Source organism: Mustela nivalis, assembly GCF_964662115.1.
Source record: "Mustela nivalis genome assembly, chromosome: 6".
Taxonomy (NCBI): Eukaryota; Metazoa; Chordata; class Mammalia; order Carnivora; family Mustelidae; genus Mustela; species Mustela nivalis.
In genome coordinates this window covers 38,825,564-38,843,875 of record NC_139025.1, presented here as the reverse complement: position 1 = coordinate 38,843,875, position 18,312 = coordinate 38,825,564, and the positions used below count along the sequence as shown (strand labels likewise).

General features: G+C 43.3%; 1 protein-coding gene and 1 long non-coding RNA gene across 2 annotated transcripts in view; one reads left to right on the top strand and one right to left on the bottom strand.

The window, feature by feature from the left end:
- PRKCH (protein kinase C eta) overlaps positions 1-18,312 on the top strand; it is a 226,206-nt gene that overhangs the window by 193,475 nt on the left and 14,419 nt on the right. Inside the window, exons 11-12 of the mRNA XM_082734940.1 lie at positions 4,242-4,380; positions 4,956-5,144. Coding sequence (XP_082591066.1) covers positions 4,242-4,380; positions 4,956-5,144 — 328 coding nt within the window. The remainder of the gene's footprint in view (positions 1-4,241; positions 4,381-4,955; positions 5,145-18,312) is intronic.
- On the bottom strand, positions 12,600-17,620 carry LOC309866896. The gene is made up of 2 exons (XR_014312862.1): positions 17,486-17,620; positions 12,600-12,705 (listed from the first exon to the last, which is right to left on the bottom strand). It is a non-coding gene; the product is annotated as an uncharacterized lncRNA (long non-coding RNA).

Here is an 18,312-nt window from a genome sequence, read left to right as displayed (position 1 = left end):
ATACTTCAGTGATGTTTCACCATTTTTTTTAAAGAGTGCATGTAGGAGCTCAAGGGAGGGAGAGAATCTTAAGCAGGCTCCACACCCAGAGCAGAGCCAGCCGGAGCTGCTTGAAGCCCTGGGGGGGCCATCTCACAATGCTGAGAGCATGACCTGACCTGAAGTTGGATGCTTAACTGACTGAGCCACCCAGGCGCCTCAAGAATTATTGGTAATTCTTTTACCAATTTAACACAATCAGTCTTGCCTTGAAATTGCAAGTTTATATAAACCCAGACATTCAAAATACAAGCTAGCCCTAAATGGTTTTGTTGTGTAATTGTGATTATAATATTAAATTCATTCTTTTCATCTACTTCTTCACCCTTACCCATCCACCAGCCTCTCCTCCTCAGAAGAGAGCAGTGAATTATGTTCTGAATATTTGACCACTAGAGACACATTTGGTGTGTACATTACTACTCCCATACATTCAAAGTTTGGGTAAAATCCATTGACTTCCCTCTCCATGCACAAACTAAAAACCAAAGCAAAAAAATTTTTTTTCGGTAAATTTTTAATAATTATAAAATGATGTGCACAAAAATGTCCCTTTATCATAATTCAGTCTTGGGATACTTACTGATTCTTGGGTAGTTCTTATTCCAATTAGCCAGCAATGTAATATCTGTATATCAGAGAGTGTATTTGCCTGCTCTAGGGGGTGATGACACCATGCTTTGGAGGGAGGTGAGCAGAACTGAGTTTGAATCCTGGATTTACCCTTGGGTAACTAAATGATGTTGCTGTAGATCCTAGCTCAGAGGGTTGCTATGAGGATAAAATAATATGGTTAAAGCACTTACCACCTGGTGAGCATTCAGTGTATGGTAGCTACTATTACACTATTGTTCTTACCCACAGAATCTTTCTTCAGGTTCCCTGGACACATGCACACACCTACCCAAACAAGCACACAAAAAGCAATATACTTGTAATAGTATATTGACTGTATGTATTAGAATAAGCAATATCAAAGTTTTATTTTATTGAATTATTGGCTCTTAGATTCGATTCAGGTGTTAATATAGTTATAGATGGGATGATTTTATGTCTTCAGTTTGCTTCAAAACTTGAAGAAAGATAGATGAGATCAGGAGTGAAAGTATACACAAAACTCACCATGGGAGTTCTATTTTCTGAATGTTTGTGTAGATTTGAAATTTTCCATGATAAATTTTCAAATGCATTAAAAATAGTTACTGAATAGTCTTTTAGAGTTATTCTCATTCAAGGAGCCAGCTCTCAACTCACCTTCCTTTATTTCTTTTGGAAGAGTCACTGATTCCAGTGATCTAAGCAGAAAGACTCATGTCGTTCTGTTTTATGACTCTTGGAATAGTTCATGGTGGAAACACAATAAATAGAATTTCTGAATTTCCTTTGTCCTCAACTACTTGGGATGCTTTTGTGAAACCACTGTGGGCATTTTAACCCTGATTACCTGGTAACAACAATGTGTAAAATAACTCTTTCTACCCTTCTCTGCTTATGACAGAAGTTAGAGCTATGAAATACTGGTGTTCAATCTGCTAATGAAAGATGAGCCCATAATTGTGTATTTGGCATTTTGGGATCTGAGCTTCTGCCCTGTATGAACTTGTGATCTTCATTGTGTAGCCTTGTTAAGTTTGGCTGTTGAGTTACATGTTGGCATTGGAGGTGGAAGAACTACTCCAAAGGCAAAAACTGACCTCTGCCTATTTCAAAGTCATAGTCATGGGTGGTTTTTGCTTTTTTTTTTTTTAAGTAAAAATGATTACCCTTAGAAAGGAAGCTGACCGTGGCCATGAATGGATCTTTAACCTTTGGATCTATTTAACCCGGTCACCATTTTACTCTTTTATCTGGCTGCAAGCAAAGTATTATGATTGGGTCCATAATTGCCTTTCCCAAAGTAGTTTCCCTTCTCCAGCTTCACCAAAGTGAAGAATTTGAGCTTATATTTCAGGATTCTTCTTTTCCCTCTGGAATCCATCTCTAAGGGGTAAATTACATCCCTTTGTCTAAGTTTAATTTCTTTGGAACAAGGATCCCAGTGGGGTTTATGAAGCTTCCTTTCTTCCCCTAAAAATACGACAGGCTCTGAGTTGGCTAGGACAGCTCACTGTCATCTGTATGAAATGCTTCTGTTTATCTCTGTGGTCAGCATCTTCTGCCAGGCCCAAGCTAGAGCGAGGGGGGAGGAAGGCTTTAGCTCTAGCAAGGGGGGAGACAGGTACACAGACAGAGCCTTCTGGAATATGGCATCGGCCGGGTGCACCATCATGGAGGCATGAACTTGAGTACTCAAGGGACAACGTTGACTATCCCGGGATATCAGGACAGAATTTAAAGAGAAAGTGTGGGATATTTAGACAAAGGCTACCAGAACTGGTAGCCTGGGATTATAATATGCTCTTAATTGAGGCCCTTTGGGAGCCCAGTGTGGACGTTTTGTCTGTTAGATAGCACCTAGTATGAAACCAGCAACGGCATTTCCCTTGGGCCTCACACAGTTCTGAAGAATGCCAAAAATGAGTCTGAAATGGCAGGACTGAAGTATATAACCTCCCTCCGTGGCCTCGGGCTTCCTGTAATAGGGATGCGTCGCTCCCCCTGCACGCCCGGGTCTGTCTTCCAGGCCATGAGGCCGGGTTCCCGGACTTCTCTGTGCAGAGGGCACGTTTCTGGGTGGCTTACAACGCTGATCACAAGCACTTGTCTCTCCCGGAACAATTCCTGCTACCCATGACAGCAACTGAGTAATATCCAATTAAACCTCGAACTTGGGATGTTAGTCACAAACTCCCTTGAGCAATCACAGGTCAGTTCTTGAGACCGTTGTAGGTTTCTGTTAGCACTTGTTTTCTGTTACCAAAGAAAATCCTTTATGAGCCCTCAGCAGGCTAACAGCTTCAGGAGAATTCAGAGACCCAATAACCTTGTTGGGCAACGTGGGAGAGCGGGCTCTGGGCGCAGGTCCACACGGGCCTGGCTGGCTGGGCTAGAACATGGTGCTGACAGAGGCCACCCATGGGCTCACTCTGATCCCCCCTAGTCTTGCTCGCTCCTGGGGAGGCAGACTTTAACCTCTAACCTTGACCACCTCTGATGTGCACTGTCTGTCCCCGGGGATCCAGACAAGCAGGTGCTAATAGGGCCTAGGGTCTGTGACCACTCCTGAAAGAACAGTTGAGAAAGACCACACTCCTGGCAGTGGCCTCCCTCCCGTGTACAGGCTCCCAGTCATCCCACCCGCTGCCCTGCGTCTCGCAAGTCCTCCCTCCCATGGGTTACATACGTCTAGCTTCTGCTGTGTGGGGGCTGTGGTGGAAGGAAACTTTCCACGGATCACAGCCCACTGAAAACTCTTGCTTGTTGGAAAGTGGGATTTTGTATGGAGGTGGGGAACGAGGCTGGGTTTGGTTTGGGGTGGAAAAAGCTTGCTTTTCTGCAGTGGGTGCGCAGAGACCCAGCACACCTCTGCTTACACTGCTGACTCCTGGGGAGACTGCTGCCAGGAGGGCCCCAAGCAGAGAGGAGGACTGCTCTGCGTCCCCACTGATGTGTGCCTGGAAAACTCCTCTGCTTTTATCTCACTTATCGGGGATTCCTAGAAAACAGGACTCCATTTTCATTCCTGGGTGTCTCCGGTGACCGCTCTCTGTAAGACCTGTGTGGTTAGGCTGCATCAACTTGTCAGCTCCCAGGGCACAGCTTGGAAACTCGTCCCGCCAGCTTGGTCATCCCCTCCCTTCTCGGAGCTGAAATGTGATCCCAGGCTGGACAGACACCAATCTTTCCCTCAGGCCAAGCAGGCCAGCAGAACTTGATTCCCAGAGCAGGGGTAGGAACACAGAGCCATGGGTGCCCCACAACAGCCCACGGGGGGGGGGGGGGCGCAGGGGGAGGAGGGGTGAGGCTCCAGAAGGAAGGTTCTGTAGCGACCATGAAGACCCCCCTCCCATCATGAGGGGGAACCATCGCCTCTCGGTTGTTAGACGCAGTGACCTATTCACATGGGACCATTGTCTAGGAACCATGAGGCAAACTTTGAGAGTTGACCCAAAGCTTTTTCCAAGATAACCCAGAGAAGTTTGTTTCCTTTGAGGTGGATGCCAGAAGCTTGCTTGGTGTGGTCTTATCACTCATCCCGCAAGCCAGCCCATCGGGGTATGGGGCCTGGCCGTCCTACATATGCTGCTCGCTCTTTCTTTCAGAGACCTCAAACTGGACAACGTGCTGTTGGATCATGAGGGCCACTGTAAGCTGGCGGACTTCGGCATGTGCAAAGAGGGCATCTGTAATGGAGTCACCACAGCGACCTTCTGTGGCACACCCGACTATATTGCTCCAGAGGTGAGCGCAGCTTGGGGAATCCTGAGCATCAATGCCACGGGCTGCCTCTGTGCACTAAGCTCTGTGGGTGCGCTGAAAGCGGACATCTGATGCCTCACGGGATGAAGGGTGCCTGAAATTGGTTCCTACAAATAATGATTTGAGTTCAAGATTTTGTGTAAACCTTGCAGGGGCTTTAGGCCTTCGCCCTGAAAGAGGACAGAGTGTGCTCTACTCACAGCGCTTTATTTTCCTCGTTGCACCTGCCCGGTGCTTTGATCCCAGCCCCACTTAGCGAAGTAAAGACAAGTCCCTCTGTCTTCCCCATGCGAGTGAGTGAGCCCAATGTCCTCGTCCCTCTATAGGGACACCATGCCCAAACCCTCTCTGCTTTGGATCTGTACCTGCCTTTACCTTGGCTGAAACAGGCCACAGATGTTTGATGACCGGGGTGGAAAGTCCTCTGAGTTGAACCACAGAGAAAAGAGACCCCTCTCTAGAGATGAAATGTAGCCTATTGCCCAATCCATTGTTTTCCCTAGTCATTCAGGACCCATGTGTTCATCAGCTGTTCTCCCATTGCCCCCTCTGCCCAGATCCTCCAGGAAATGCTCTACGGACCCGCGGTAGATTGGTGGGCGATGGGCGTGTTGCTCTACGAGATGCTCTGTGGTCACGCACCCTTCGAGGCGGAGAACGAAGATGACCTCTTTGAGGCCATCCTGAATGATGAAGTGGTCTACCCTACTTGGCTCCATGAAGATGCCACAGGGATCCTGAAATCTGTAAGTGTGCCTTACCCAGCCAGTTCCAGCCTATGGTAAACCAGCTGGCTGTGCATGCTTCTTTGGGTCCTTCCAGCACCTCACACTGGTGAGCAACCAGTGCTAACTGCAGGATATGTTTTAATCTGCAGAAGAAAAGAACCAGAGTGTCTTCTGTGGTGCAGTAGTTCTTTCTGGGCCAGCTGCGAGCCACTGATGACGTTGTTTGCCGAATATCTAGTGTTTTTAGCTTGTGGCTGAAGCGTAGGTGAAGTGGTGCACCCCCTTTACACAGTCAGGACACGCCGGGGGTTGGGTCAGGTGAATGCCATTCCTGCTTTGTTTGGGTTTTAACTGTGTTTCCAGGCTGAAGGGGTCTTTCCCTTAGTGCTGGGCGAGGCCAGGAGAGGTTTTCCTGACTGCGGCAGATCTCTTGTGGGTCCATATTATTCTAATGAATAATAAATGAGGTGCCAGGCCCAGGAGTCAGGGGCAGGGAGGTTAATGTATCATAATAAGTCTTTTTTGCATGCATGTACTGTTCTGGAAGCCTTATTTTGAAGAGAGGAGGAAACATGGATTTGATGCTTTTATGTTGAAAATGAAAGAGCACATGTGATCTCTGTCATTCCTAGAACCATGTTAGTTGGATTCACAAATCATGTATTATCATGTACTAGATACATAGAGGAATAAAGATGGATAAAAGGACAATTGATCAAGTAGGGAAAGACCAGAATAAACCATTCTCTGTCAGATAGTTTCTAGGGGTTAAGAATTACCCCTAGAAGTTACATCCTTTTCAGTGATTTGAGACCAAAAACTAAATTTGGGAAATACTGGCTATCTTGTTGGAGACTTATCTCTCTTTAGAAATCTTCAGTCATAATCAGTGCCATTTCAAGAACATTTTGTATACAGGTCACCATGTACTGGGGCTGAAGGCATGATTGTCCCTGAGAGTTCTCCCTATCACTACAAGTGAGATAATCATAGAAATCCTTCTCGGGCAGATATTGCCAAAATGAATTGTAATTGGTAACTTGATTCTCAAGGCTACGTGCCAGAACTCTCCTGATATTGAGGAAACATGAATCTCTTATAGAAACAAAAGTGAAGTCACTTTGGATTCTACCAAATGTCTCCTACCTAGCCTGTTTTCGCAAGAACAAGTGATTTGTATCATTGGTAGAAGTTTTCGACTCAGGAAACAAAGACAGTGTGGCTTTTATAATTTCATCAATAAAAGACAAAGGAGGGCTTGTCTCTGTGGATTCATGCAGTGAAACATCTAAACTTCTGGAAGGGAACTGTACTCACCTAGGTTGGCCCCAGCCAACTCCAATGACCTAAGCTACTTTAACACAACCTAATCATGCTACAGGATCAGGCTTATGCTGCATTATTACTTCTCCAGTACCATGGTCCATAATCTGGCTCTTCAGGTGTGCTAACCCCCTGTGGCTGACAACCACTACCGTCATTACTGGGTTTTTTTTCCCATTGTTTTTCATGGCATACGTATTCAATTCAATTACTGTAGCTCATGTAGCATTTTTAAGTTTAACAAGAAAGACCTCAGAGTTTATAATTCAAATGAAAATACTGGTTCAAACTATAAAGAAATGTCCATCGTTGGCTTGGTATATAAATGTCATTATGCTAAGTATCATGAAGGGTAGGAAATAAGTCAGTCTATGCCTCAAGAAACGTTAATGATCTCTATGTAGGGTTAACAATGCAGGTCATTTCTCTGATAAATATCTCCTACCTTTTGTCAGAATCCGGTGGAAATCTTGAAGTCACCTTATCATTTGAATTGGCCGTCACTCACATGTCCTTCTCTTAATATTTTTATTCAAAATTTTAGAAGTCCTGAACTTTATTCTAGTATTTCAGAATCCTCTTGAGAGAGTTTTTCCCAACTAAGTCTGGGACCTAGATCTTACTCTCCCTCACCCAATCCTTATAAAACCTAGAATTAGTACTAAGCAAGATTAAGAACCATATGGAACTAGTAAGATGGTTTCTTCTTAACCAGGTAAGTCCAATTACTTTAACTATATCTTTGAGATATATATATATATATATATATATATATATATATATATAAAATTTTTGTTTTGTAACTAGAATATTTGTTATCCAGTAATATCCTCCCTCCACAATCTTTGCTCTAAGAGAAAACAGAGCCTCTGGTGCCCACAGAGAGTCTAATCTTCATTGGAGACAGAGTTCCCTCTCCTTGCAGATTTGCTCCGGGCAACCTGTGAACCTCTTCACTTCCCTTTATTTTTCTTTCAGACACCAGTTGCTCAACTGGGTAGAGACAGCACCTGAGATTGTGATATGTCATTGACCTTGCAGTGATTTTCCTAAGTGGCCTTCTGTGTTCTTGGTGGGGTGTCTCCCTGTAGGAAGAAGTGTGGGCTTCACTTGGTGACAGGCTTACCTCGCAGCTCTATTCTATTTTGGCTCAGTGACCTGGGTGAGCTACCACACCTCTCTGAATCTCAGTGTCTTTGCTTGCAAAATCAAGGTAATAAAATCCACGTCATAAGACTATTATCCAGAATACTATAAGGATCCTCTTTCTTCTTCCTTCAAGGAGTGTCCCTTAAAAGTGATTTTCTGAAAAACACTTGAAAAGGTATCAGATAAAATTACTAAAAAGCATTCACCCAGAGGATTTCTGGGACAGTTTTGTACATTTCAGCCTCTGTGCCTAAAAATAAGAAGCCTAAATGCCACAGCAGAGGAAATTCAGCTATTCTTTGCAGAGGGCTGAGACATTTAAATGGAAGTGTGATCAAGGAAAAAGAAAGAAAACAGTTAAGAACACTCAGGACTTGAGGAGAAACACTGAGGAGGTTTGGTAGTGAAGAACCTGTCCCCATGTGAAAATCTTGGCTCTTTGCTCTCTGGCTGTGTTCCCTTGGGCATATAGTGTAATTCTGCAATGCCTCAGTTTCCTTATCTGTGCAAGTGGGGCATGAGTTAGTGTGTGGGATATTTGGAACAGTGTTCAGCAGAGGAAATGCTTGGGAGGTGACCACTACCATCATCAATGGCAGCTGTCTATGAAAAGATTTTTAGATTTTTTGCCCTTTTCTTTGAAAAATGTTTACTTTGTTTATTGTATTAGGAAGAAGGTTTAAGGTATCAAGTCATGCTTATAAACTATTCGGACTCCTTTCTGGCTTTAATTGCTACTTGATTTAATTAGAACAATATAGTTTTTTATTGCTAGAAGAAACTTTAGAGATTGTCCATTCTAATCCCCTCATTTTATAGATATGGAAACTGAGGCCCAGGGAAATTATGACTCACCAAAGGCCATTCAGCACCGTAAACAAGTAAATTAAAACCCTTGTGCAGTTTTCATGGGAAGGTAAGATGGCGCAGCCACTGTGGAAAACAAGATGGCAGGCAGTTTGTCAAAGCATTAAAAAAATTACCACACGGCCTACAAATTCTACTTCTGGATGTATTGCCAGAAGAATTAAAAGCAGGGACTTGAACAGATATTTGTACACCAATCTTCATGGCAGCATTATTCACAATATCTGAAGGGTGGCAACAATCCAAGTGTTCATCGAGAGATGAATGGATAAACAAAATGTGGAATATGCATACAATGGACGATCATTCGCCCTTAAAAAGGAAGGAAATTCTGAGGCATGTTACAACACGATGGATCTGGATCTGGATCCAACTGTGCCTTTTTTTTGCTGGTAAGAGTCTCAAGGTCCTGGACTGGGTGTCCATTTTTATGCTAAAAGATAAAATTATCTGTGGTTTTAGCATATTCATTCTTTTTTTTTTTTTTAAGATTTTATTTATTTATTTGACAGACAGAGATCACAAGTAGGCAGAGAGGCAGGCAGAGAGAGAGGGAGAGAGAGAGGGAAGCAGGCTTCCTGCGGAGCAGGGAGCCCGATGCGGGGCTTGATCCCAGGACCCTGAGATCATGACCCGAGCCGAAGGCAGCAGCCCAAACCACTGAGCCACCCAGGCGCCCCTAGCATATTCATTCTTTAACAGCCATAAACAGTCGCCCTGCCTTCCCAAGAAGTATTTCCTCAACCCCAAGTTGAATAACTATGTGTCCCCCAAAGAAGGATTTTTAAATAAAGAGCAGTGAAGAAGACAGCCGTCTCTGGTGAGCTCTGCCCTGAGCTGCTCCCCTGCTGCCCTATGGGATCCTTTCCTGCAGGCTGAATCCGCCCTTTCCCACTAAGGCAGGAAGGGCCAAGATCTCCAAGCCAACCTTTCACATCCTCTCCCTGAACCACTCAGCGTGGTGAGCCATCCCCCACTTGGCTTCTGAGATTTCCTGATGGCTCTTTTCTTTGGAACATAAGGTTAGCCCTGTTCCTGGAATTGGTGTCTGATAAATATTTTGGTTGCCTTTTTTTCCCCCTTCAAAACAAAATGTTTTCTGAATTCCTTCTTACCTTTTAAACTGGAAGGTATTACTATCTGTAGAAACTGTTTGGATACCCATTTTTGTAGCATACCATAGAATCATGGATGTCAAGGACCCTGTGGCTTGCTTGGTATGGTATAATAATGTGAGTCCCCTGACGTAGGGATAAGGGGGTGTTCTTGTCCCCTGTTCCATAGAAAGTGAGTGGTTGAAAGGATGGGCACCGGTGTCATACCCAACAGAACTCCCAAATCGATGTTACTTTTCGACCATAGTCCTTCCCTTGATCACCTTTACACCCGCCCCTCAAGGTTGTGAACTTCTGAGTTCTTAGTGTGTGCATGTCCAGGCATTTCATATAGACAGGGCGAGAGGCAGAGGACTTGCCTATGAGGACACTCCCCTGGGGCATAGAACCATCAGGAAGAGGGGAGCTGGAAAAACAGTGTTTAGCCCAGGACTTCTACTTGGGGAAAATTCCCAAATCGTTAACCAGTAATCCTTACAACTAAAAATAACCATCACATACACAAGAAAACTGCAGTGGGAAGACTTTTTCTTGCTTGTCCTTCTGTCTCTCATTTCTCTTCTTCCCTTTAAATGTGTATGTGAAATGTTCACATGTCCATGCTCTAAAAGCAAAACAGTCCCACCCATTCATGCTTATAGATTATGAAAACTGGCACTACCCACAGACATTAACACAGAAAAGATATATGAAGACACACTTGTGTAAAGGCACTCCGGTTTATGTCTTTAAAGCGGATTTTTAAAGAAGTTTTTCTTTCCCTCGGTTTTAGAATAATACATGCTTTCTGTTGGCTGAGTTTCCTTAACTGGCACTAAATTATCCCTAAATGCTAATAATTGTAACACAGAAGAAAATACGGAGTTTGTTTAGAAGTTTTGTGGTTGCGCTGAGTTTTCCCTCATGTAGCTCCAGAGAGAGAGAGAGAGACTGAGACTTGGGGAAGCCCTCACGAGTCCACGGAGCTTAAGAAGGGCCTTTCTGTGAAGTGAATCTTCCTTTGTGATACATCATCTCCTGCTAGGGATCACGAGTCTCGGTGCTGACTCAGGTGAAGTCAATGCCCTTGTCTCTGAGATTACACAGGTGGCCAGGTTACATAAGTGCTGAAAAAAGTTTGTTGTATTCTCCTGAGTCACCTTTGTCCGTTCAGGAGGCATTGTAAACTCAGCATTAGAGGGAGATTACAGAGTGCTTTTGTTCCTAAGCTTTATAGGAACTAAAGTGTGTGTGTGCTTGTGTGGGTTTGATCTGTCCTCACAACTCTCAGATTTCATCATCTGTGCCTTGTCTGCAGGAATTCTGTTTGCCTCTGTGCACGAAGGGAGAATCACAATTAATGCTGGGATCAAGTGTGTCCCATGTCTGCTGCCAGGCAGTTGATGAGAGCAGCAGTGAATTTGACCCCCTCCATTCCCCACTCTCCTCCTGGCAGAATTCGAGATGCTGAAGGGAGACAGTCAGCCTGACGGAGGCTGAGGAAGTGGAGGAAAAACTAGGACCAGGTAGAGAACCCAACTCTGGATCATTAGAATTGATTTTCCAATACTGTGACAGGGAAAATCCAAAAGAAATTACTGAAAGATCCTTTAGCAAGAGAGAAGGTTAACATGCAACCAGACAGCGCTTTACTGGGACTAGAGTTCCCATGTGAGGAAATTGAGCTGCTCCACAGCCCTCTTACTGAAACTGCTAGTGCAGTTAACATCTTTCAGAAATGAACCATTTCCTTACGGATAGATCAATGCTAGTGTTGGTAGAAGACAGAAAAACACCAGCACACTGATCCTCCCACAGACTTACTGTATTTTTTTATCATAGTTCATGAAAGATACTGTTCTCAGCATCCCTCCTCCTCCTTTTAGCTCATAAGTTTACTTAGGAATAGAGGTCCTAATGTTTTATTTGTGGCTGGCAGTGTGAAAGAGTTTTTGTTTTGCTTTGGGGGTTTTTTTTCCTTCTTCTTCTTTTTTAAATGGAGTACTAATACCATTTGCCTCTTTAATTTCCATATCTCATCCATGAGGGTAAAGATATCAGAGGTTTTGTAAAAGGAGCATTTCTATGCTCCCTTTTCTATGGGGTGATTTGCTAACAGAGATCTGTGGGTCAGAAGAGCTATCTGTTTTAAGCTGGAAAAATTCTTGTGAATATAACTAGTATACTTTGTTTTCTTTCATGTGTCCTTTCCAGTTATCAAAGATCAATAATTTTTAGCAGTTGATTGTCAGGTTTGGTTTGGACACCACAGATAATGTGTATCCTATAAAAAGAAGGGTGTTGGCCTAGGTTCATCAGGAGGAAACAAAAGGCACTGTGTTGTGTTCTCTGGAGGACCCTTGTTTAGTACTTGCTTCCTTTAAATAGCTGTATTTGGGGGGAATCACATCCGAAATGAAGAATTGCTTTGGGCCTGTGGAGTGGCCAGAGTGAGTAGAGCTTTCTTTTCCTTTAACACTCAGGAAAGTGGTAAAACCTGCCCCATCAGTCAGGGATGCTTGAGACAGTCATTTGCCAGGCATAAAACCATATTGGCCAACACAAGTGTTGTCACAAGTGCCTGACCTTGGACTTCGATCTCTGGGACTCACCTCTGACCTTTGCCTTTTTTTAAACCAATGTTGTCCTATGACTTGAGACTCAGGGGAAGCTATAATGATTATAAAACACAGGAAAATCAGAGTGTTTGAAGCACTGAAAAGGAGTTATGTAGAGGCCCACAGAAAGGCTGTTGGATTCTAATCACGGACAGCATGAAAAATAGGGCCATCAAACCCACTGTAGATTTTAGCATTGGTTCTGCCCCCTTACGGGAACTGCAACAGGACAGGGCATTTACTCTACTGGCTTTCATGAGGAGAAAATAAAGTACACCGTGTACTGTGTCTCTGGAGAAACTTAAGGAATATTCTGATGTAGGTTAGTTATAAGTAACTTCTCAGTATAGACGTTGATCCGTTGGTATTTTCCAAATCTACTGATGTGCCCCCTTCTTCATGACCAGCCCCAGGAGATTAGCTTGAGCAAGTTTTGTTTCATTTTACTTTTCACAAAGACAAGTCCACTTACGGTCACCTTCATGTCAGAATGTTAGCTCTTCTCTCCCAGAAATTTTAATGACAAATCTGAAAAGAGACAAAAGGGAAGATAAGACTGTAGAATCTTGTGAACAGCCCATAGTCCACGGAGGCCGTTCGTTGGTCTCCCTTCCCACCTGATGCCATGTAGGGCATCTGGCATCCTTGACAAATCCCAGAAGTTCTTCTTCAGATGTTTCTAGTAAGACCGTCATGCTTTTCCTGGGAAACCCCTTTCTGTCACTTCATGACATTGAGTATTAAACTTCCTTTAATTGCCCTTATAAGCTTATATATGTCCCTTTAATTCTCCCTCCCTGAACATATTTCTTTTATTTAGAAGTGCCTCTTGCTGCCAACAACTCTCCTGGTATTTGAAAATTTCAACAGTGCCCCTTTATCTTCTTTTCTCCAGTATAAAGACCGCCCATTTGTTTCAAGTAAAGCAAGGTAGTCAGACTAAAGGATTCTTTAGGTTCAAGACTGGTTTCTCTCCCCCTTCTCTCAGTAACCCCTGGTTCCACGGGCCAGCGAAGGAGGTGTAACGAAAAGCACACAAAGTGCTGTGTATTCTTATTCAAATGAGGTCCTGGATGTTATCCTGTGATTCCTCCTGACCTGTCAGTCCACACTGGTTTCTTTAATCCAGAATCCAAATGAGAAGATTGGTTGCCTTAAGAGGAGGGTTAGCGCAGTGACTGAAAGCAAAGACTTCTAGTGCTAGATACACGTGGGTTTGAATCCCAGCTCTACCACTCCCGAACTGGGGGGCATTGAACAGTTTACAGATTGGACTATTCCTCAGTTTTCCAATCTGTAAAATGGGAATGATAATCAGGGTCCCTATAAATATTATACAGAACGAATTCGAAGCACTTAGGTCAACACCTGCTATAATACAAGAACATATAACATAGATATGTATATAAGGTAGTAATAATGGCTACCACTTATTAAGCTATGGCATTGACAAAAATTGTACCTTTTTAAAATTGATATATAGGTAACATACCATATCATGTTAGCTTCAGTTTTATAACAGAGTGACTCAATAATTACATGAATTATGAAATGGTCACTACAATAAACGTAGCTACCATCTGTCACCATACAAGATGATTACAATATTATTGACTATATTCCTTTTCATGCCATGATTTATTTATTTTATAACTGGAAGTTTATACCAGTCAATTTCCTTCACCTATTTTGCCTATCCTTCCCCACTCCACCCACTCACTGGCAACCATCAGTTTATTTTCTGTATTTAGGAGTCTTTTTCTGGTTTGGTTTGGTTTTGTTTTGTTTGGATTCCACATATAAGTGTGTCATACAGCATCTGTCTGACTTGTTATAGTTAGCATAATACATTACTAGGTCCATCCACGTTGTTACTAATGGCAACATCTCATTACTTTTTATGGTTGAGTGATTTTACTTCATTGTATACATACCCCACATCTCTATCCATTCATCTATGGATGGACACTTGGGTTGTTTTCGTATCTTGGCTATTGTCAAAAAATGTGACAATAAGCATAGAGATGCATATATCTTTTCAAGTTAGTGTTTTTGTTTTCTTTGGGTAAATATCCAGAGGTGGGATTACTGGATCATATGGTATTTCCATTTTTAATGTTTCAAGGAACTGCCATACCTTTTTTCATAGTGACTGCACCAATTTGCATTCCCACCAATAGTGCACGAGGGTTCCTTTTTCTCCTCATCCTTGCCAACACTTGTTGCTTCTTGTCTTTTTGACATTAGCCGTTCTGACAGGTGTGAGGTGATAGCTCATTGTGATTTTGATTTTTATTCCCCTGCTGATGAGTGATGTTGTGCATCTTCTCATAGTCTTTTGGCCATCTGTATGTCTTCCTTGGGAAAATGTCTATCCAGGTCCTCTTCCCATGTTTTTGTTTGTTTGTTTGTTTGTTTGTTTTTATTTCTTTTCAGCATAACAGTATTCATTGTTTTTGCACCACACCCAGTGCTCCATGCAATCCGTGCCCTCCTTAATACTCACCACCTGGCTCCCCCAACCTCCCACCCCCCACCCCTTCAAAACCCTCAGGTTGTTTTTCAGAGTCCATAGTCTCTCATGGTTCACCTCCCCTTCCAATTTCCCTCAACTCCCTTCTCCTCTCCATCTCCCCATGTCCTCCATGCTATTTGTTATGCTCCACAAATAAGTGAAACCATATGATAATTGACTCTCTCTGCTTGACTGATTTCACTCAGCATAATCTCTTCTAGTCCCGTCCATGTTGCTGCAAAAGTTGGGTATTCATCCTTTCTGATGGAGGCACAATACTCCATAGTGTAAATGGACCACATCTTCCTTATCCATTCGTTCATTGAAGGGTATCTTGGTTCTTTCCACAGTTTGGCGACCGTGGCCATTGCTGCTATAAACATTGGGGTACAAATGGACCTTCTTTTCACTACATCTGTTATCTTTAGGGTAAATACCCAGTAGTGCAATTGCAGGGTCATAGGGAAGCTCTATTTTTAATTTCTTGAGAAATCTCCACCCTGTTCTCCAAAATCTCTGCCCATTTTTTAATCCGATCGTTGGGTTTTTGGTGTTGTCTAAGTTTTGTCTGTATTTTGGATATTAACCCCTTATTGAATATATCATTTGCAAATGGCATCTCGCATTCCGTAAGTTGCCTTTTTGTTTTGTTAATGGTTTCCTTCACTGTGCAAAAGCTTTTTAATTTTGGTGCATTTCTCATAGTTTATTTTTGCTTTTGTTTCCCTTGCCTGAGGAGACATATCCATAAATATGTTGCTAAGGCCGATGTCCAAGAGACGCTGCCTATGTTTTCTTTGAGGAGTTTTATGGTTTCAGATCTCACATTTAGATATTTAAAACATTTTGAGTTTATTTTTATGTGTTAGAAGAAAGTGGTCTAGTTTCATTCTTTTGCATGCAGCTGTCTGGTTTTCCCAACACCATTTATTGAAGAGACTTTGCACATTCATAGTCCTTTGTCATAGATTGACCGTGTAAGTGTGGGATTATTCTTGGGTTCTGTTCTGTTCCATTGATCTCTGCGTCTGTTTTTGTGCCAGTACCATCCTGTTTTTGATTATTGTAGATTTGTAGCATTATTTGAAATCTGGGATTGGGCTACCTCCATCTCTGTCCTTCTCTCTCAAGATTGCTTTGGCTGTTGAGGGTCTTTTGTGTCCATACAAATTTAAGGATTATTTGACGGTGTAACATGGAATAAATGGAAAGATAATAACAAATAACTGGAAAGATATAACATGCTCATATGTTAGAATTAATGTCGCTGAAATGTCTATATTGCCCAAAGCAATCTACAGATAGAATGTAATCTCTATCAAAACACCAATACTATTGTTCACAAAACGAGAGCAGATAATCCTAGAATATGTACCATTCTTTTTTCCACTCCTACAGCTGCTCCCTGCCCAAATCCATCTGGATCTGGATCTCTCTGTGCTTTGAGAATGGCCAGGTGGTCTACTGCCATAGGCATGCAGATCACTAGTTCCAGGCCTGCCTAGTAAACTCCGCTCAGACCCAATCTGAACAAGCTAGAACAGCTTTCCTTCTCTTGGCTTTTCCAATATTCCATGGCAACACCAGTCTATATAATAACCTGTACTTGAGAAGATTAGTTTGTTTCCCCAGAGCTATTCAAAAAATACATTGTGTATCCTTCCTACCAGCCTCTAAGCCCCATCCTAGCTTCATCTCAGGTTTAAATATCTGTCGCTGCCTTCTCCTGTGGAAAAGGGACTTAGCAATGCCAAGTCAAAGTCCTGGTGTCTCTCTCCTCCCCTGCTGCCCCAGCAGCTAGTTCACAAGTCCCCTTGTCCCTCTTAACCGTGCTCTGGGCTGGCTGGTGCTGCCAGGATAGGTCATTCCCAGGTCTGTGCCTCGCCAGTGCAGCTGGCACAAAGGGCTAGAAGGAGGTGGTTGAGGACTGGTCTTCATAAGCAGGCTAGTCTCTGCCTGTTACACTGGTGACAGACCTGGCACACACAGGCATGCATTTTGTTACCCTCCCATCAACTGGACGCCCCTGGTGAGGTTGGCCGTCATAGCTGTGAACCCTTCTCCATTCTAGGTCCTGTGTTCTCTCTTGCCCTCCTCTCCCCAGCATTCTCTGTAGAGCCTTAGAATGCCTTCTTCCCATTTCAGAGCATCTCCCTGGAATATTGATGGGATGGCCTGTGGGATGGTTCCTTTCCCTTCTGATTTGCCAGCATTAACACTTTCTGCTCTTTGGTCTGAAATTGAATGACAGGAGAAGGTCATTTTGTTTGTCCAACAGTCAAATCCAACTATTAGGAGAAAATACAGTGTTTTCTCCCTCCTGGAAGAAAATCTTATTAAACTAATTGGTCTATTTATATACCAGTCGTCTTCCTCTGCAATCAGACAGATTTTGAAAGAGGAAAAAATAGCCATTGCCTACATTTTAATGAGTTTCAAAGTACATTTGGATCCCGTTTTCTCAAGAGACGTTATTATACAGGGTTAGTTTAAAGTCTGTCCCCTGGAACACTTGACTGCTGACAACCAAAGCCTCCTGGGGCACAACAGAACTTACCAGACATGCGAGTGCTGCCCCCGGCACTGGGTTCACAAAGAAGTTGCCCCAGTGCACCCTTCATCCTGCACTCAGTATCTCCCTTCTATTGTTCAAGCAGACACAACTGAACGGCAAAACCTGACTGTTACTTGTATTTCTTATTTTAAGATGGTCTCTAGAAATCTTTGCTCTCAGAAAAACTATTTTCCAGAGACCATCCCCCACTGTTGGAAACTGTGAAAGCAAAAACAGACCTTGTTGTGTCTTTCTTGGCCACAAAGTCGAGTGGCAGGGAAAGCCAGATGAGCCTTAGGGTCAAGGCTGACGTCAGACTTCACTCTCAGAGGTGTGCTGTCCATGCCTCTGGCTTTAGGTGGAACAGGATGGACCTACAATGGTTTAACAAGATGCTTACTAATGCATTTATTGAGGGCTTGTTTTGTGCCAGGCATTTTCTTGTCATAACAACCTTATGAAGTACAGGAAGATCTCCATTTTATAATTGAGGAATCTGAGGCCCAGAGAAGGTAAGAAATTTGTGCAAGGTCACACAGCTCACTGGTACACGAATACACAGAGTCAAACTGCAGAGCCTAACCAGTTAACCTCTGTGCCCCTCTATCAAAGGAGCTCTTCTGTCCTTTCCTTGGTGTACAGGAGGCTTCCCAGGACATTCTGGTACAAACCCGGCCTATGTTTCAGTGGAGAGCTACCTTCAAGAGGACACAAATCTGTTTTCCCCTGTAGACCTACCTTTTCCTCAGCCGTGAAAGAACTGTTAAGCCTCTATGTATCTCTGATTGCTTCGGTAGTGAAATTCCACTTTAACGAGGACCCCCAAAGAAAGGAGACTACGAATTGAATGCATGCATTCTTGACCCCTCTCCTGTACCGGCTCTCCAGTTACCTTGACACTTACATTCGGGGTGGAAGCAGATTTTCCACCCCGGCCTTCTCACTTACTCTTTGCAGCTTATAAAGCACTTTTATTGACCCTAGAAAACATTCTGCTTCCTTTAGTAAATGTGTCCAGAATCTTTCCTGAAGTCACTTTCTTTTCTTCGTTGGCTGACTTCCTCAT